This window comes from Stylophora pistillata, chromosome 7, assembly GCF_964205215.1.
Source record: "Stylophora pistillata chromosome 7, jaStyPist1.2, whole genome shotgun sequence".
Taxonomy (NCBI): Eukaryota; Metazoa; Cnidaria; class Anthozoa; order Scleractinia; family Pocilloporidae; genus Stylophora; species Stylophora pistillata.
The window spans coordinates 30,074,591-30,094,831 of NC_142525.1; the positions used below are offsets into that span (position 1 = coordinate 30,074,591).

At 38.6% G+C, this 20,241-nt stretch overlaps 4 protein-coding genes across 5 annotated transcripts in view; 2 read left to right on the forward strand and 2 right to left on the reverse strand.

Moving 5' to 3' along the window:
• Positions 1-8,320, forward strand: LOC111332160 (cilia- and flagella-associated protein 45). The gene is made up of 14 exons (XM_088728129.1): positions 1-70; positions 200-298; positions 1,466-1,644; positions 1,790-1,856; positions 2,719-2,880; positions 3,163-3,249; positions 4,071-4,334; positions 5,237-5,344; positions 6,073-6,156; positions 6,260-6,373; positions 6,815-6,894; positions 7,110-7,223; positions 7,495-7,671; positions 7,955-8,320. The coding sequence occupies exons 1-14, from the start codon at positions 68-70 to the stop codon at positions 8,085-8,087; spliced, it is 1,671 nt and encodes a 556-aa protein (XP_088584255.1). The 5' UTR covers positions 1-67; the 3' UTR covers positions 8,088-8,320.
• Positions 8,321-8,360: 40 nt separating this feature from the next.
• Positions 8,361-15,948, reverse strand: LOC111332168 (b(0,+)-type amino acid transporter 1). The gene is given in 10 exon segments (XM_022937458.2): positions 8,361-8,924; positions 9,484-9,661; positions 10,756-10,911; positions 11,206-11,302; positions 11,652-11,755; positions 12,692-12,815; positions 12,892-12,936; positions 13,035-13,134; positions 13,499-13,624; positions 14,611-15,948. Coding segments are annotated over 10 exon segments (1,545 nt in total). The 5' UTR covers positions 15,122-15,948; the 3' UTR covers positions 8,361-8,820.
• Positions 15,949-17,656: 1,708 nt separating this feature from the next.
• LOC111332141 (uncharacterized) lies at positions 17,657-19,234 on the reverse strand. Its single transcript, XM_022937427.2, has 2 exons — positions 19,097-19,234; positions 17,657-18,558 (listed from the first exon to the last, which is right to left on the reverse strand). The coding sequence occupies exon 2, from the start codon at positions 18,545-18,547 to the stop codon at positions 17,792-17,794; it is 756 nt and encodes a 251-aa protein (XP_022793162.2). The 5' UTR covers positions 18,548-18,558; positions 19,097-19,234; the 3' UTR covers positions 17,657-17,791.
• A 413-nt stretch (positions 19,235-19,647) lies between these two features.
• LOC111332140 (E3 ubiquitin-protein ligase TTC3) overlaps positions 19,648-20,241 on the forward strand; it is a 32,114-nt gene continuing 31,520 nt past the window's right edge. The window contains exons 1-2 of one of the 2 annotated variants that reach the window (XM_088728126.1): positions 19,648-19,993; positions 20,112-20,197. In XM_088728126.1, coding sequence (XP_088584252.1) covers positions 19,954-19,993; positions 20,112-20,197 — 126 coding nt within the window. In that variant the 5' untranslated portion in view covers positions 19,648-19,953. The remainder of the gene's footprint in view (positions 19,994-20,111; positions 20,198-20,241) is intronic. The other variant, XM_022937426.2, reaches the window with a different exon arrangement.

A 20,241-nucleotide genomic window follows, 5' to 3' on the forward strand; every position in this document is an offset into this window, starting at 1 on the left:
AAACTACTGACTCGCCATTTTGATTCAACAAGCATTGAGTAATCTTTGAAGAAAAACTTTTTTCAGAATGGTTAGTAGAAATTTTTATAGAAATATAAACTCAGGTTTAATCTGTCTGGTAAGAGTGATGTTTTTCAACTGATTATTTGGATGAAGAATGAAATTTACGAGGCGTCCTTTTAATCAATGTTTCTTACAGCCAAACAGTACTGTTGGATCGTCAGAATCTGGCGGATCGAATGCATCTAGAAAATCATGGACGAGACAGTATCACACAATCAACAGAACCTCTACAGTGGTAAGTTTTTGAGTATTTTGGGGCCATGAAATTCAAAGGGTAACTGGATCTCTCTTCATTTTGAAATATACTACAGTGGTACCTCGGTTTCACAAAGTGCCAAGGGACTGGCGAAAGTGGTTCGTTATATCGAGGGTTCGTTATATCGAGGTTCTGTGGCATACATTTTATTGTAGCTTTAGCCGGGCTGAAACTGAAGTATCGATCGTGAAACCGAGGACTTCGTTATATAGAGGTTCGTTAAATCGAGGTTCCATTTGTACCACTAATGTGTATGACGCTATATTTGAGACACTGCAGTACAGCTGTATCTTACCAAAGCTCAAAGACCTTTTGAGATTCAGCTGATTACTTTCGCGAACAAATAGTTATATTTGCCGAAGTTACTGTTTGAATGTCTTACCAGCTGTTAGAAACTTGAGGAAAATTTAAGAGTAAAAATCCAACAGAAAATTATAATGCTTTGGCAGGAACTAGTCTTAAGCCATTTGCTTCGCCAGTGATCAGAATTAATGGGAGTGATCGGGTAATTAACTGTCTGAGATTGAAGAATGAGCTGATTCACAACTGTTAACCCTTGATATCAGTTTGGCGATTTAGCATTAAAAAGATCAAAGGCAACTTCACTCTAGACTAGTAAATAGCCTATTTTAGTATATACTAAAACAGTGGATAGCGTTGAAGGCGCGCTCTGATTGGCTAGTCAAACTCCGAATATCCTTTGCTATTTACCTCCGAGCAACTCAGGAAAAAATGGCGTCCTGGTTTGTATCCATGACAAGCGAAGAAATCACTCAAATCAATTTTTGGTGGTGTATATTATCTCACTGTTTTAGTATATACTAAAAAAACTATTCACCTCAGTGTCAGTGGTTAGCAGTGGATATTTACCTCGCCACTTTGCGGCTTGGTAAATATCCACCACTAACCACCTCCACTTCGGTGAATAGTTGTTAACTATTGCTTAGATCTCTGTAGATCAGTGGTAGAGCCTAGGAGTGTAAAATTTGAAGGTCTTGCTTTCACTTTTCAGGCAGAACTCAGTTTTTTGTTCACATTTGTGACAAAACAAGCATCATCTTTCTTAACTTTGCACTTGTGAGTGAGTTAGCTGCACAGTTAAGTCAAGTGCTCACCATCCTCTCAACTCATTTTTTTTGTTGGCAGGATGAAACATTATTTGCCTCTCCAAAGAAAGTAAGGCCTGGTGAAGAGGATGCTTTTGCTGCTGCTTTATCAGAGAGATCACGCCGGCGAAGCAGTCCAGGTGGCAAAAAGTCTCCAGCTAAATCTGAAGAACCAGAAATGATTCAAGTTATTACTAAAGACTTGATCAGAAGACTCAGGTTGGTTTTAGTATTAGTTTAAATTTGTGATTAATATTTGAGCCTTTAAAATCATTTAAATTCATACTGCTCTATCTTGACAAATAATTTATGAGTTGATGAACAATTAAAGTAAATTATTAACTTTTCATTATATTTTTCTCAGGGTTCCACAGGAAGATCCCTCTGGAAGAAGTATTATATTAGAGGTTGGAGAGTTTAGAAGAATTAAGGTGACTTTTTAGCATAATTAAACACATTTCATAGGACCTTTTTTAATTGAATGCTTAGTTTGGTTGCAGTGGTAATTTTGTTACCAGGACCACTGGCACAAAACTGATCAAAATGATTAAAGGAAACAAGCAATAATGAATTTTTACTGAATTCTGTGTTGTCAGTCAGTGCAGAACTCTGAAACTTTTTGGTTGAAGGTCATCAGTTTTTTCCTGTAGATAAATTGGTCAAATTTGTGTAAGTTTTCTTTGTACATAGTCTTGCTGTAAAAAAAAAAAAACTTTTGAAGCTAAAAAATAGTACCTTAAGTTTAAGTGTCCGTGAATGCAGACAGATTAACGTTTTCTTTAGAAACTTTGAATTTAGGGGGTTGTAAGGGTAAGTGCTTCAGGGCAGCAGATTATATATCTGTGCCCAGTTGTTCAAAGACCAATGAGTGCATTACCTAGGGTTGAATTTTTAATACAGATTTCTTTCTTTATTTTTTCAAAAAGCCTCGTTGGGGTAATTGTCTCCAGTATTCTTTTTAAGCATCCAGTAATCAGATTGTAGACAAAAATAATTATATTGAGTTTTCCTTAAAAGCTTTCAGATCTGAAATCAGATTTCATGCTAACCCCAGGTTATATTGACTCAGCTTTGAACAACCCAGCCCTGGAGTTCCCAGGTTCAATTCCTCTACTCTGCCTCACAACTAGATTTGTTTCTTGATATTCAGGAGTTTAATTCCTCCGCTGTACTTTGTAACTTGCTATTTTTGTTTCCTTTCCACTAGTTGGGATTTAAAAATAAATAGACTGAGGTACTGAATAGATCAACCTCTAAATTAATTACCTTGTTATTTATTTCCTGTAAGTGCAGTCTGCATCTCATGTTCCAACACAAGCTGAAAAGGAAGCTTCCATGGAGGAAATGAAAAAAAGGAAAGAAGCTCTTCAAAATGCATCAGAAGAACGTAAGAACTTTATGCAGACCATGGAGCTGAAACGGAAGGAGAACGCCAAACCATCAGACCTTGAGCAAGTAAAGTGATTGTCATTTACAGAATGATAACCTTTTAGTAAGGCAGTTTTTTGGTCATGCAAGTTGACCCTTTTATAAACTACAGCAGGCTTTTATATTTTTCCTTTTATGTATGTGTGAATTAACCTCTAACACTTGAAAAAAATGCCGAATTTTCACTAAAAGCATTAGGTAAGAATCCTTATCTACGTGCACACGAAAAATTATGATCAAGCCTCCCATTTATGACAGAGGTCTTAAGTGGCTAAATTTCTTTTGTTTCTGTCTTATATGATGTTTTAGGAGAAGATGATACAGAGTGGAACTTTGCTAGATAAAGCTAATGAACTAATGGAGGAACAAGATGATGAAATTAAGAAGTTGAATGAGGTATTTTAACCCATTAATGGCTGCAGCTTTTGTGAAAAACTGTGTATTGAAGCTAGTCGAGCAGATTTCGGGTCACTGTTGTGGTTTTAAAAGCTCAAACTTACCACAAACCCATTGACAGCTTGTACACTTGACGGCCTTTCGATCCAAATGCAAAATGGTGGCCTGAAAATCTTGGGCACGCGCAGAAAGCAAATTTTCGAGATCGTTTTTGGGTTGAAAAGTAATGCCCCACTTACGACTTTTACTTTTCTTTCTTTCTCCTGCCCTTTTTTCCCCTTTCCTTGCCTGAAGTTTCTCCTCACTTGCTGGAAATTTAGTAGGCTTCATTTTGGTGTAGAGATTTTTTAGGAAATTACTCATTATTTTCAAACCACATGCTCAGAAAGGTAGGTGGATAATGGAACAAGATTTCGTGCAGATTTTCAGGTCAAAGTTACATGGTTTTTTGGCTATTTCTCCAATCTCCTTCACTCAGTTGCACTCATTCTGGTATTGTTTGTAAGATATTTTCAACCTGTTCAAGTATGTGCTCAAAGTCATGCTCCAGGGTTAAAAGTGATGACGTCACAAGGTGTAGAAAGGGTGTGGGTCCACATGAGTGCATACAGGTGCACTGGACGTCAATAGGTTAAATTAAATAAATAAAGGTTTCATAAATGTTTTATGGACCATGCTTAAGATCAATAAAGCTGAAAATTGGCAAAGAGCTGTTTTCAATTATTTATTTATTATTATTATTTTTTTTTTTGTTTTTGCAAAGCTACATGTATGATCAGATCACTTTAAACCTTGTACTTTGATTTTGTTTTTTTTGACAGCTCATCTTGAATGCCAAATGCCATGCAATCCGAGATGCCCAACTTATTGAAAAGGTGGACATCAAGAAAGAACAGCTGGAGGAAGAGAAACGCTTGGATGAGATGATGGAAGTGGAAAGACTTAAAGCACTCAGAGAGTATGAGGACAGGGAGAAAGCTGCTCATCTTGAAAGACTAAAGGGTGCACAAGTGTTGCAACATCAGATTACAGACAGAGAACAGATAAGACTGTTAGATGAGGAGAAAAAGGATCAGGAGACTAAGGTTACTATCAATATTCTTAATATAGCTTGCTCTGGCTCCTTTTAGCAGTACTAAGGTTGCCTTCTATTAGAAAATTCACAAAAAAGGAACAAAATATGTCTTGAAATTAGCTCTGTTTAAAAAATATTTTAAAGAAATGTGAATTCTCAATCTTGCATTAATGTTGTTTCTCTTCTCTTTTTAATTTTTTTTTTTTTTTTTCATTTCTGAAGCCAGTTTGTTTTTCATATATTCTCAGTCATGCATTTTAAAGATACTTTCAATTGACAAGTTTATCAAGTAAGACAGGTGTTGGTAACATCAATAACTTTTGTTCTTGTATTTATTAAATTCAAGTTCATATGGTTCCCATAGAGCTTGGGTGGCCTGCACAATATACTGAAAGCTGTTGGAAATGTGTTCTCCTTTCCCTAATAAAATATACACAGCAATGCAGTGCAAAGTTATCCAATATCTTGTGCCACTGTAAGGTTTTTTCATTTTAGATTAACACGTTTTCCTTTTCCTGTTGCTTCTTTCTTTTATTAAGCTAACCATGTATGGAATTCAGTCTCATATATATTTATATTTAGTATAATTTCAGAGCTGAGCAAAGAGTTTCCAGCAATCTGATTGGTCGAGCGGTTCCTTATGATGACGCTATATAAACCGCTCCACACGGTTTATATAAAATGTTAAAATAAAATGTTAATAAATGTTGCTAAAATGTTATGATTTTAGAAATTTCTCTGTTGTTCAGCTCTGAAATTATACTAAAACAATTATTCGTCTCAGGTTCGGTGAATGTTGTCAAATAATCCCCTCGACTTTGTCTCGGGGATTATTCAACGATATTCACCGAACCTGAGGCGAATAATTGTTAAATAAATATATATATATATATATAAATGATTATCCCCTAGGCAATGTTGCAATATTTGGATAAACTTCAAGCAGAGGATTTGGAGAACCTGATTAAAAAGAAAGAAGTTCAACGAGCTTTGATGAAAGAAGTAGCCAAAGCAAATGAGGTAACTCAACCTTGTCTTTTAAGAGACATCTTTCATCCACCCCAAGGGGGCACAGATAAGATTTTCAAGTAGATAAGGGACCTAAACTAGCATCTAAACTCTTTCATTCCCAAGATATCACAGGCGTCCCAAGTTCACGTCTCGAGGGAAAGTGAAGGATTATTTCATGAATGCGTTACGCGTTGTGTGACGCGGGCAACCGTTGAGAATTTGAATGCGCTATAAGGAATAGTATGGGGAATAAAATATGGTCCATTTAAAGCACTAAGTATTCCGAAATATGAATATTTTACATGTTATAGTAATAAAACTTACTCATTCCTTGTGTTTCCGTTGTGTTTTTTGGCGATTTCCGTCGTTTTGGGCTTGTTTTGCCATCACTGCTTTTCCTAAATTTGGTATTGGATCAGCTAATAATCCCTTAGTTTATATTTTTCTTTATTCTCATTTCATGTCTGCTGGATATTGTATCAACATTATAAGGAGAAATTCTGTCTTGGTCACTCTCGGGAGTTAAAGAGTAAATGACATACCAGGGTTTTCTTTTTCATTGATAAATATCGATTTTTCTTAGGAAAAGCGAGAAGGTCGCCCGCATTCTAGGAATCCCACTTAGCTATTCCCGTGCTACTTAAGTATCCACTGACTGCCTCGGTGTAATTTAAATAGCTTTTAGGTAAAATTCATTCAATAAGAAAAAGCAACTGATTTAATTTTTTTTTATCCAGGAAATCGCTGAACTGAAGGAGCGCAAGGCGGCGCAAGACAAGCTCGAGGAAATAAAAGTCATGGAATATCTGAAACAGAAAGCGGTGAGTGAACAAACTTCGTCACATGATAGTTTTTGCTGAAAGTTTTTTCTTTCCTCGCATTTTTATTTACTTTAATTTACTTTAATTTTTGCTTTTTGTTCAGGAAAGAGAGGAAGCCTACCAGCGTGAATTAGAAGTTGCTCGAGTTGAAAAAGAGAAAGAAATTGCTCGTCTACGTGCACAGCAGGAGAGAGCCAAAGACAAACAAGCTGAGAAGGTATTGTTTAAGATGGATATATCAACAAAGTTGAAATGGTAAATTGGCCACCGTAACGATTACAAAAGCTGACGTTTCGAGCGTTAGCCCTACGTCGGAGCGAAGATGGCCTTGTTTAAGATGGCCTTGCTTTACTATTGTCTCGAAAAGTCTTAATATGTGTTGTAAAGTTGGCCTTATAATACGGCTCGCGTGTACCAACACCATTACACGCGCTTGACGTGCGTGTAATTCCCACGCACTGCACACGCGAAACACGCACACTGCACGTCACTACACTCACCTGCGTGACTAAAAATATGCACGCACGTTCGTGTAAATCAGAACTCATACATTCGACCATTTTTTGCCTGCAGTCGTAAACAAGTTCTGAGGTTTTGCTGTGCTTTCAAATGGCAGACGCTAGACGTGTACTTAGTAAGAAAACATTTACTTTTGCAGGATGCTCTTAGAGCCAAGCGAAACCAGGAAGAAGCAGAACGGGAATGGAGAAGAAAAGAGAAAGAAGAAGCTGAGAAGAAGTGAGTGAAAAGAACGAGGCAATTGGTTGTCATGAATAATTCGGGATTTCCTTTATTTTTGCTCCACTTCCCACTGTGGACCTTTGTGATTGGTTCCCCTCCCCCTTCCCCTACCCCCTCCCCCTCCCCTCCCCCTCCCCTACCCCCTCTTCCCCTCCCCCCCTCACACACACAGCAGACTTTTAAGTGTTTTTCACGCTTTGTTTTATTTATAGGAAGCAAACTGAGGAAATGTTACGTGCAGCTCGTGAAGTGCAAGTGAGGAACAAAGATCATTTCTTAGCAGTGCAAGCTGCCAGAGACAGGGCTGAGTTTGAGAGAGTGTTAATGTAAGTCATGTTTACTTTTAAGTTTTTTGCTTCAAGTGTCTTCAAGTGCCTCTTGTGTCAGTCTACGTCACGTGAAAGCCCGCAAAAAGTTTCCGAATTAGACAAGCCAATTAGAAACTAGTACCAGTACTCGGAAAGGCCCGAAGGTTGCTAACGAGGGTTATGTAAAATACTCGTTACATTCGCGGAAGGAACTTTCCTCCTTAAATGCAGCGGTGGTCTTATCCCTGTTGTTTTCCTATTATTAAAACGGAATAATAAATATCTACAGGGTGCAAGAGGAGCAACAGCTGAAAGACGAAGACGCTGAAAAAGTAGATGCAGTCCGCCGCCATCAACATGCGGCAGAAGTGCGCCAACAGGTTCGCGAGAAAGAGAAAGATCGCATTAAGGCCAGGAATGCTTTCTTTGAGGAAGGAATTAAATTGGACCAAGAAGCTCGAGCAAGGTAGGTTTATGTCGATTAAAAACCATTGGAAATCATCCACTATAGAGTAGGACCTTAAGTGGCAGTTACCGTGTTTTATTGCTGAAAGATGTTCTACCAATGAGAATGAGACTGATAATGATTTGACCAATCAAGTGTCAAATATAACAAATAAAAAACACGGGATTTTGCCGACGCGCTTTCTTTCCTTGTATTAAAATGGTTCGTAATCACTTTAGAAAACAGTGGCACGAAGCCTGCTGAGTTTTCCACAATGATTACTAACATATGTGTATACTTCTAGGCGGCAGAAATTGGACGAAATAAAAAGAAGAAAGTTGCAGGAGTTGAAAGACGCTGGTGTTCCGGACAAGTATTGTAACGAAGTCGCGCGAAGGATCGAGGCTCCACCTCCGTCACTATCCCGGATGTACTAAAACTTCAACTGAACTTGCCAGAAAAATTATTTCTTTTCTCCTGAATTTAAAGACAATTAAACGATGGTCTTGACATTAACATTAAAAATGCAGAGGCTCTCTCGTTTTGAGGTTTAGATTAAGATTTTGGATGTTAATCTGATCGCAAGATGTCTTTTCTCATAGTGACTGAAGAGCTTCCTTTATTGATCACTTTGTTCTTACAGTGTAAATATATTCAGTTTTTAATACCATGTGTACAAAGAGTATTCTATCGAACAATTAACTAATAGACATGATGAAAAGTGTTTCTTTATTTGACAAATCGATTTTACTTGTTAACAAAGAAACATTTAAGCTCCCTGGATAGAAGCCTACCTAATGTCTTTGTCAAAAAAAAAAAATATTAACTCGTTGTTTGCTTTCACCATTTTTTTTCTTGTTATTGATTTTGTTTTGGGGTATTTATACCATGTTTTGTGCTGAATCTTTTAAAATTCTGTTGAAAATGAAAATTCTGAAGTTATTTTATTTGTTTGATTTTTTTTTTCTGTTTGTGTCCAATTTCCAACAAGTATTTAACGCTATAACTCCCAAGATCTGATTGTTAATTTTCCCCTCTACACTCTTCTCTGTAAACTAGTTTCGAGAATTATGTGTTAGACCAAGGTAACAACTTCTTAGTTTCTCCTTTCCGTCAATTTTAGATCTAATTACAAGGAAACTTTCCTCCTTTTCTTTGATTGATATGTTTCTAGTCAGACATTTGGCTTATAAGTGACGTGGATTCTTCAATGTCTCTTTCCTCCACAGGAAGCGCCACGTCACAGATTGCTTGTAGCTTATAAGTTATACGATCTGAAAGGAAGAGTGAAAAAGCGCGTGGATCAGAGAGAATCGTAAATAGTTGAGACTAGAGACCTCTTGTCTGTCTTCTGATTCCCCTCCGTTCCCCTGAAAACCACGTGACTCCCCCCTCCCCACCCTCAGGAAAAACCCTCTACACATCCTCCCCAGGCGACAATGAACGGTCCCGGCCTACGACGCTTAACGGGTTATTAGCTTCTCATCAAATTAACATGTGTAGCATAGGTTCAGTGAGAACACAAGAATCGACGAGAACTTGACGCGCGTGACTTCTCACTCCCATTCGCACACAGCCCCTCGCGTCCGGTCGTCCGGTCAAATCATGTGTCTGTAACGCACGCCCTGAACAATCGAGTTTTTTTTTGTCGAAATCAATATTGTTATTTTGAAAGATTTATATCGAAGGTGTAAGCCTAAGATTCCACATAACTTCTCAAGATGGGCAATAACAATCACACAAATTGCGTCTCGAGTTGAATTGTAAGGAATCTAATGAGCGGGTTGTGTCGAAAAGATTCATCAGTTTTTAAAACGATACATAAATACTTACCAACAAAGAGAAGGAAATGCCGTGGAACCACTTTATATCGAACAAACACCAAGTAAAATGGAATTGCAGCAAAAACAAACAGGATACAATAAAATGATTGTAACGGTGCCGCATAAAAGGGCGCAATTACTAGGTATGCTGAAACCACAACCATGAATATGGGAATTCCTAACCATACCTACAAGGAAATGAGGAGAAAGCTGAATATATGATTATATACCAAGTTAAAGGCCAGCAAGAAAAATTTTACTGGCGATCATCTGACGGCCAATCAGCGGAAAGGAAAATGTTACGAGGAGCCAATGAGGACGCAGAGTGGAAGCAAGAAAACTGCATGAAGCGCGGGAAGAAAGCACGAGGTCGGAACAAGTCGCGATTTGATTGGTCAAAAGGGTAGTGAGAGTTTTCTGAACCAATTACGTAGCGAAGTTAAAGCAAAGCCTAAGCAATCTCAATCCTTACTTGCGGCAATCGATTGAAAACTTCACTGTAACAAAGCAATGATATACGTATGATGCATGATCCTCGCAGTAGAGAGCGCTATTTATGCAATAGCGAAAATCAGACCTGAAAAAAATCAGGCCTGTACGGGATTCGAACCACTGACCTCTGCGATACTAGTGCAGCGCTCTACCAATTGAGCTAACAAGCCAACTGGGAGCAGGCCGTTAAGTTGATTCGTAATAAACCCATGATGATAAATCAGATACAATGAAATATATGAAGTTCATATATTTGGAACTGCGGTTGTAGATACGTATGATGCATGATCATCATGGGTTTATTACGAATCAACTTAACGGCCTGCTCCCAGTTGGCTTGTTAGCTCAATTGGTAGAGCGCTGCACTAGTATCGCAGAGGTCAGTGGTTCGAATCCCGTACAGGCCTGATTTTTTTCAGGTCTGATTTTCGCTATTGCATAAATAGCGCTCTCTACTGCGAGGATCATGCATCATACGTATCTACAACCGCAGTTCAAAATATATGAACTTCATATATTCATTGTATCTGAAAGCAATGATATGATAAAAATATTATGTTCAACCACAGAATACGCATGAAATTGAAAAAAGGGTGGCAACGGTTGGTCACTTTACAAAGAGTAGAGCCATGACCAGCTTATTCGACCTTATTAATTTATTAATTTGCTCTTTCTTCCCCCTCGGCCAATCAGATTCAACCAACGCGACTTGGTGACCCGCATTTCCCGCGCGTCGCGGAGGTTTCTTGTACTTTTTCCAATTGAAGCAAATGAACGTTGTAATGTCTACCTTGAATGGTCGCCTGACCTCAGGTTCTTTGTACCTCAGCCAAATGATACTTTAGATTGAAAGTAAAAAACCGAACCAGGTGAAAAATCCCATATAGTTTAACAACACTTCAAAGGACGAGGAGTCAGGTATAATCATCACACATGAAATGACACTCTAAAGAAGTAAAAAATAAAAATAAAAATAAAGAAAAATGATAAAGAAAAGAAGAATAAAAACAACTCTTTTGATGCGTTTTCTTCTCCTTAGAACAGTCGGGAGAAATCAGAGGATAGGACAAGTTGGCGACACGCGAACATTAGAAGTGCTTCGCGCGGAAGCTTCGCACCCACTGCTCGTGTTGTTTTTTCCAGCTGATTCCTTTTGACCAAATGATATCAGAGAGGTGAGAAAGACGGGATGACAAAGGTTTAATGACACTCACGTGATTATAAGAAAATAAGAACTTACAGAGAATATCAGCCCAGGAAGAGGGGTTCTTCTTTTGGTATGAATCATGGCGAGAAAGCGAGGAAGATGACCTTCTCTTGCGGCAGCGAAAGCCACTCTGAAATTCAACATAGTTTTGAAGTCATTGAAAAGAGTTTGCAATTGGGCGAGATTTTACGACAGCTAAGGCTAAGGGTCAAAGGATACGTAGCAAAGGGGTGCGTGTTAGAATATAAGGTGTGGTTAGGGGGGTGGGGTTGGGGTGAGGAACACTGCCCTTTCCATTGGGTACATCTCAGTTGACAACTAACACTTGTGATATTTTACTGAAGTAAGAATCTCCTGACTCCTGACAAAACTTTATCTCACAAAAAATTAAAGGCACTTCAAAAATCAAGAACCGCTCTTCTAATTTTAACGAGAAAATTCCAATGAACATGTATGAAATTATATCAATGTTTCCAAACCTCCCTCCTGAGAAGGCACCGCCATTGGCTGCACCAAACGTAGAACAAGCGACAAGTATGGGGATACTCCAAGCCATGACTCCGTATAACCGGTTTGCTAGGGTCTGTTGGATGAAAACATGAAAAATAATTGTCTTAATTTCAATCTGTAAAAGTAATCTTGTCTCTTTATCCGCGCAAAGCCTGGGTTGAGTTAAGTGAGCCTCGCTCGATGATGGCCGATCTGACGGCTGGGGTGGGGCAGACAATTGGCAAAATATTGTTTTATTACAAGTTAGTCTTTGTAGAACACAATACAGAGTTTTGGAATTGTGTACGCATTATCTTCGTGGTGGAGTCATAACGACAAGATTTTTGCTTCCGCCTGGTTTATCCTTGACCATTGATAAATCATAATTCTCGAAAAACATTTCTCATCTATGGTCTACAGACCTTGCGTGAAGATACTTTTAAGAAAGCGTTTATTTTGGAGCTAAATATTAAGGGTGATTTTTAACCAAAAGATGGAACTAAAATAAAGAGCTCTGTTTGATAAATGAACGTTGGCTGTCGAATAAGAAATGGAAATTTCCTTGCTTTACAGCCGCTCGAGGACCGAACGAGTTGGAGAGGCGATCATCAGGACGATTAAACATGGGAGAGCAGTAGCTCCGCCCTTTTCCTAATATTTCTCCTCGCTCGCGCACAACAATTTTAATGCACCGACGCCCATTTATCTGAGAGCCTGTAACGCAGGCGAACGGTATTTATTCAGTGAATCAAGTGATCCACGCTGATTGATGGGCCAATGGCTACGATACCCCGTGATGACGTCATAGAATAAAGTGTTTCCTTTGTCCAACATTGCGCAGAGTTTGTGATGTTTTTTTTATAGAACCAATCAATCTAATCTTACCGCATTTTAATTTTTACTGCATTTTGACTGAAAATTACCTCACACTCTGACAGAATGAGCCTCAAATTGTCAAATGTTGTAAAATGAATATTGTTTTAGTTTTATCGCGCGAAGGTAAATTTAAGGGTCATGGGAAAAGAGTTACCACAGCAACTGCATCAGTAGTTAGAAATTCCTGTGGTGTAAGCACCGTAAGGTATCCAGTAACCACCAACAAGTAGCACGCTGTCACAAGAGGCATACCAATGAAAATGGTGAGCGGGAGATTCCTATAAAAACATGCGATGGAAGTTTCAAAACGTTTGTAATGTTTCAACTGTCTATTGTTGTTGTTGTGTTTCTCACCTATTAGGATTCTTTATTTCCTCTGTAACATAATTCAGCTGGTTCCTAGGGAAAGGAAAAGTTTGAGAAAGTTTAGCTTGTAATTATTAAGCTAAACTCTGTATCGATTTCCCATGACGTTTTTAAAGCCACCGTCGACTCACCACCCATCGTAGGAGAAGAGTCCATTGTAAAAAGCGAACGCAAATTTCCCTATCTCTGGACTAGTTCCGTTAAATGCGTTTTCAAAGGCATCAGTATAGCCTGCAAGGTATTGAAAGCAAAACTATGGAATGAATCAAGAGAATGAAATACCTTGGGCTTCAAGTGTTTTTCGACGAAGTTGTTATTTACAGTGTGTGCGGTGACTGTATTAACTGATAAAAACAAATGATTCTGAGCCAGTCGAAATGCACTTTTGAAATCCAACGAACCAATCAAAACCTGGACTAGTCTATATCTACCGCCTAGGGGAAGTAGGGGGGGGGTGGTGGACAGGGATCGGAGGATATTGTGATCCTCGTCAATCCTTCCCTCCCTCCGTGACAAGTAATGATTGGTCCGTACACTGCGCTCCGGCTGAGGATGATCACGCTACCTCAACGAATGATAGAAAAAAATAGTTTACCTTGTGCTAAGCGAATAATTCCTGTGAATACCACCATAAAAATGGCGATCATCTTGGCCACAGTGAAAAAAATCTGAATTCGAGTGGCCCACTTCACGCTTGCGCAGTTGACGAAGGTGATAACGCCTGGAGATTCGATGAAAATGTAGTTAAGACCCCGTCCTGTCCACACGCATCCGGATATTTTCGAAAACGGAGATTTTTTCTCCGTATTCGAAAACATCCGCGTCCACACGAATAAGATAAATCTCCGTTTTTAAAAATCTACAGTCTGGAGAGCGTATTAAAAAATCTCCGTATTTGTTGCCAAAAATGCCGTTTATGTGTGGACGAGAAGTGCAAACGGAGAAAAAAACCTCCGTTTTCGAAAATACTGGATACGTGTGGACGGGGTCTAAGATGTTGTTACATCCTAAGAATAATATGTAATTATATCTTCAAATATCTATAATTTGACAGCAACCGGGCACCTCGTGTGCCTGTAACATTTTTGCGAGAGAAAATTGCTGCCTAGGATTTCCAAAACTGAGAAAATTTAATCTAATAATTTTTTTGGATGTCAGACGTACATATTTGCTTTTCTAGGAACGTCTTCTATTTTTGTTTCAGTGGCTTATCGTCGTAGTGAAAGACGCTCGAGGAGTGCGGTGTCACGACTCGCAGTCCACGCTCTCGCGAGTTAATACCTGTTTGGTGCTTCTTGAAAGCAAAACAACCACATTCTATTTCCTACACAAGTAAGTCAACTGACCAGTTTATTTTTGGAGGGTGATCAATTTGTTACTTGAACTAGAAAGTAACATTTATTTAGAAATAAAGAAGCAAAAATAAAGTAAAAATAAAGTAAAAAAGCCAAAGGGGAATTAATCAAGCATATCTAGTTTTCCATTGATTCAAATCTTGGAGACAGAAGAAAATCAGAAACAATTTTCTTTGGGATAGAACTTTGAGTTACACAACACTAAGGTAAAGTTCCTCAAGCACAGGTTCGAAATTTGAATCTGAGGAATTGACATTTTACCACAACAATCTTGAAAAGATAGTTGCTATTGTAATGACTTAACACGAACACAACATAATCATGCTGATTTATGTTTCGCTTCCAAACCTACCTAAGGCTGCAGCTGCTAGTAACTCAATGAGCGGAACAAACTCTTCTCGACTTCTACAACCCGGCGAAAATGCCTCTACGGTGTAGGCACCAAACACTAAGAGGACCATGATCTGACTCGCCGGCCTCATAAACAACACGAGCATCCACGAGTACATGAAAGCTGGAAGAGGTCCATAAGCCTTCAGCAGATATTGGTACTCGCCGCCCGATTTTGGGATTAAAGTTCCTAACTCGCAGTAGCAGAGTGCTCCAAATAGAGAAATCACCCCGCAGAAAGCCCACATCACGAGGGACATTCCAACTGAACCGGTGTAAAACAGCACCCATTTCGGTGTCGCAAAGATACCTGAGCCGATGATCGTGCCGATGAGAAAAGCAATTCCACCTGGAATTCCCAAAGAACGTTTTAGAGAAATCGGGTTTTCTTCGAGACTTTCCTCGTCGGGCTCGCTATCTCGGTCGTCATAGCCCACAAGGAGATTTTCAGGAGATTCCGATGATGCCGCCATGATTTACTTTGACTCAATGATTCATCCTGTTTCAAGTAAACATCGTTGATCTAATGAGCTCGTAGCAAACTTACAATTTGTATCGCCCCTACAGAACGGGAAAAAAACTTGTAACTTAACTTATAACGGAGTCGCACTTTTGTATGTCTAGAACTTGTACTGAACAGATTCAGAAAGTAAGTCTAGAAGTAGACAGATTTAGACCATGTAATTAAGAACGATTATCGCGGATGACGTTCTCCACAACAGCGGAGTCACAGTAGTGAATCGAGTCACGAGAAAGACAAAGGCCTCAAGATCAAAACAAAAACTGTCCACGTGCACTTTTTACCATCTGCTCACGTTTCCTGTTGGCTTTTAACAGAAAAAGATCATGCGTTTTCTTTTCTAACGTGGCAAGCATGTGATACCGCTCAGTCGAGAAAAGAGAAGACTGAAGCACTTAAAACCAAAAGTTAAGAATTTTGAGATGTTAACGCACTTGGTCACGCGACCCACTCTAACGTACGCGAACTGTTGTAAATGATTTCCAACTGGCTGGCATTTCGCAAAACACGGTGGAGTTAAACTTTAGACTACTTAGAAACAAATGCGTGTCACAAAATTGGAATCAGAGGAAGTGGTGCTCCCTGATCCACCGTTCATTATCCACTTGGTCATGTGTCTAGCGTCTTCAAGTTAAGTGTTTCTTTTTTAAAGATAATTTGACAAAAAGGGAAAAATAAATGTTTTGCGCATTTCTCACATTGTCAATCCTGTTAAGTGCAAGGTAAAGTGAGGTAAGAGCCTCTAAACAGTTTCAAGGTCGAAAAGCGTTGGATTCGGAATGCAATCGCTTCAAGACATCTCTAACGAGAGGATGACTACTTTAATATTATTATTATTATTATTATTATTATTATTATTACAAATTAACTTAAATTGCGCTAATATCAATATTCACTTTCATCCGCGCACAAACTAAAATGTTACAAAAATCTAACTGCAAAAAAAAAAACAACAAATAGAAAAAGAAAAAAATCTAACAATGAAATAATATATATGCTAAACATGTCAATAAAATATCTAAAAATGTATAATAGTGTAGTTTAAGTACAAAAATATATATAATCTAATGTAATGTAATTTGATGTGCTCGACTCCAGATCGAGTGGTCCGGGTTCGAGCCCCGGCTGGGACACTGTGTTGTGTTCTTAGGCAAGACTCTTTACTCTCACAGTGCCTCTCTTCACCCAGGTGTATAATTGGGTACCGGCAAATTTAATGTTGGGGGTAACCCTGCGATGGACTGGCATCCCATCCAGGGGGGAGTAGAAATACTCCTAGTCGCTTCATGCTACAGAAACCGGAGTTAAGCACCGGCCCAATGGGCCACTAGGCTCGTAAACAGACCTTCCCTTTACCTTTAATGTAATTCGATATTTAACTAAAAGCTTCTTTAAATAAATACGTCTTTAAATATTTTTTAAAAAGATTCAATGATTTTGAATTTCTAATATAATATGGAACAACATTCCAAAGTTTTGGTGTTTACTTGAAATAAAACTTAGTCCTCATCTATGATCATTTCATAGACATTATTTAACAAGTCATATATTAATTCTATTTATTATATAGATACTGATGAAATACCAGGATTTCTCCTTTTACTAAAAAATCATATCTTCACCATGCACAGTCAGGATACTATTTTTATCTTTCACCTGTGAGGATATTGGTGTGGCCATGGTTACCAACATAATTACCCAATTGCTGTTTCAAAAATAAATAAAAAAAGTTGTCTTTTATGTGGAAATTTCATCAGTATCTATATAATAAACAGAACATTACATGGCCGCTTGGGGATAGGAATTTTATCTTCTCGTGCTGAAAGTATCTCTCACTCATTCGCTGCGTTCACTCGTGAGAAATACTTTCAGCACTCGAAGATAAAATTCGTATCCCCATGCGGCCATGTAATATCCTCTATTTATGTTCAGTGGAACACACACAACAACTCAATATAGCAAACTATACGGTTACATGAAGCTCTTGCCAGCTTTTCAGACCCATAATATGTGCATAGGTTTTAGAAGCTATGCACTTGGAGTATTTTTAATTTTCTGCAATATACGTTGGTTTTGTTCTATAATTTGGGCTTAGCTAGCCCATGCACCATGTCTAAAAATAGAGTTAGGTCAGAGATCTAGAAATAAATGACCACAAAAAATGTTTGCATGGGGTAAATGATCACTGCATAGCTTTTGCACATTGTTGTAAAAAAAGAAAGGAAAAAATATTCACAAAAGAGAGGGACAGGCTTGCCTCCTTAGTACCTGTAGTGGTCTTTTCAATTTCCTTCAAACTAAGCTTAAAAAAGTGAGTTAAGGAGGAGTTGAGGAAAGACAAGATGCAAGAAAATTAGGAGTTGGCCCCTTTCAACTTCCTTTCACTTCATGCCATCTTGGCTAAAAAGGAAAAAGAATTGACTGCTATGTAGGCTTCTGATCTCTCAGCTGCTTAGCACCCATGCAATAGTAATGTATGGCAGCCATGTTTCTTAAGCTAATTTATTGAAATTCACACCATACAAATGTTTCTGTGAGTTACAATTTTGTTTCTTCAAAGTATTGGTCCCATCTAGTAAATCATCATAAACACTCAGAAAATTATAACTCTGCAAAAAAAGGCTCAATTTCTTTGCCATCGCTGCCAGTGTTCACTATCGTGAATGTTCCAGACCTTGGAGAATTCTTTATCTGAAGAATCAACTAGAACAAATTTCAAAAATTTGGCAGCAAATTCTGCGCTGAACATCTTCCCATCCTTTTGAACTGCATCAAAATAGGATACATGAGGCAATTTTTGTTCTTTTGCCAATTTTATATGTTCCCACAGTCCTTCTGTATCAACAACTCCTGGAAGAACATCAGCAATTTGGACTTGTGATCCTTTCAATTCAATAACCAGCTGCTCATAAAGCCTTTGGAAGGCCATCTTGGTGATTCCATATGTAATTGTTCCCAGCTGCGGTGTTTTAGCTACTCCTGTTCCAAGGTGAATTATCCTTCCCTTATTGCTATTCAATCTTGGGAAAAATCCTTGGGCAAGCATGAGTGGGGCAGTGACATTTACTGCGAAAGCATACTCAAACTCTTCGCGCTTAATATCCTGAAGTCTTGACGGTACTCCAACAGCAGCATTTTGCACCAAATATTTCACATTGTCACCCTCTGGTATAAAATCCAGTATCTTCCTTTGGCCCTCAGTGGTTGCTACATCAACAGCAAGAGGATGAATGCTGTCCGGCGAACACTTTTGGGTTTCTTGTAATGGCTGAAACCTGCGTCCAATTGCCAGGACATTCAAATCATGACATGATAATTCCTTGGCCAAAGCAGAACCAATACCAGTCCCAGCACCTGTGATAACTGCCCAGTTTTTCATCCTATTCTGACCTGATAATTTAATGTAAATAATTCAAACCTAGGGTTTTTCATTACTAAGTGTCTGAAACCCAAATTTGTTCAACCATAGGATCAGATAACAATTCAACTTTTAAGTAAATTTTGAACGCTTAAAAGTATTCAAAATTTACTTATCTTGAAATATTTCTCAACTTTCTGACAATCTCGCGTAAAAAAATCCTGTTATTTCTGAATCACAGTATGAACCCCCTCCCCTGCAGTTCTTCTTGGAGCCACCCCCCCCCCCCCCCACACACACACATCTCGTAAAATTTTGACGACAGCGAACGAAATCTCATCCGAAATCCATGACAATTTTTTTTTGCAATGAAGTCACCTTGATAGACAGATATTAATCAATGTCTTTTAAAAGGAACATTGCATACGAATCTTCTTGTTCGTAAGTTTACGTAATGTTTCAGGAATACGAAACGGTCACGTCTCTGATCCACAACATTACGTAATAAAAGGAAGTTTAGAGCTCCGGGCAAATGATCTGGTGAGCAAAATTAAAACATTACATTGGTACCTTTCGTTCTGGAAGGAGGCAAAAATTCCCTGCTCGTAAAGGCTTACGCTCGGTATTATCGGTGCTGTACTAGCTACCTGATCCGCCTGTTTTCCTCTACGCTTACTTGACACGGTGATGCCCAGGCCATTCTCTAGCTTTTCGTGACAGAAAGCGTGACACTAGGCCTGAAACAGAATCACGACCTTGGGGACTAAACAGGTGTGTATTACATGTACCGATACGCCCAGCAGGATAAAGTTATTGGGGTAAATATCCTATCATATTTATTCTTTTTGAATAATTTTCCTCACGGTTACTGAAAAAAGAAGCACAGAGGAAGTGTAAAAACTGGAACTTTTTCACTACGAGTCCCACTCTTGGAGAGTGTTAAATCCTGGCTTACTCCCATGGCTTTGTTCTTGAAGGCACTCGTTATTTTTTTTTTTTTCGAAAAATTTATTTTTGATTCGATTACTTCCAGGATCACTGTCACTTCATCATGGAATTCAGTCCTCTTTATATCAATCCTATTTGCAAAATACTAATTTCTTTTAATATTGAGATTTGATACACGCTGTTTCCCGAGCGATACTTGACCAATCGGGAAGGCCCTTCCAGTTGTCCTTTCGGTTTTGCCTATGAAGGGTCCCCTTGCGTGTGAAAGCATGTCCGCCATCTTGAACTTTCTGACACGACATTCTTGTAGCCGTATTATCTAAGGCCTGGAATGCTCTGAAAGGAATCCGTCTTCCTATATTGTTCTGTTTTAATCTTCAGAAACGATTTTTATTTCTGAAATTAGGCAGTGGGTGCTTAAATCATTGTTCAAAATAGCTTTTACGCTCTGGTCGATTGTCCGATCATTTAAGAGCAACATGCCCAGTATTCCTGCTGCTAAAAACACGAACAAAGAAGGTAAGGCTAATTTTAGCTTATATTATGGAAGCAAGGAGTGATTGTTAAAGTTTTATAACATGGAAGAATTCTACTGAAGTGAAAATTCAGTGAAAGGTATTGATAATTTTCAATGCAGGCATGGCAAAAACTACTTCAGAAGACAGCGACACGGATGAAAGCTACGACAGTTTACCTGAATTGGTGGCTTGCTCGGACGACGAGGTATCGAAAGTTTAATTTCTTTGAAATTTTCTATGCGTTTAATT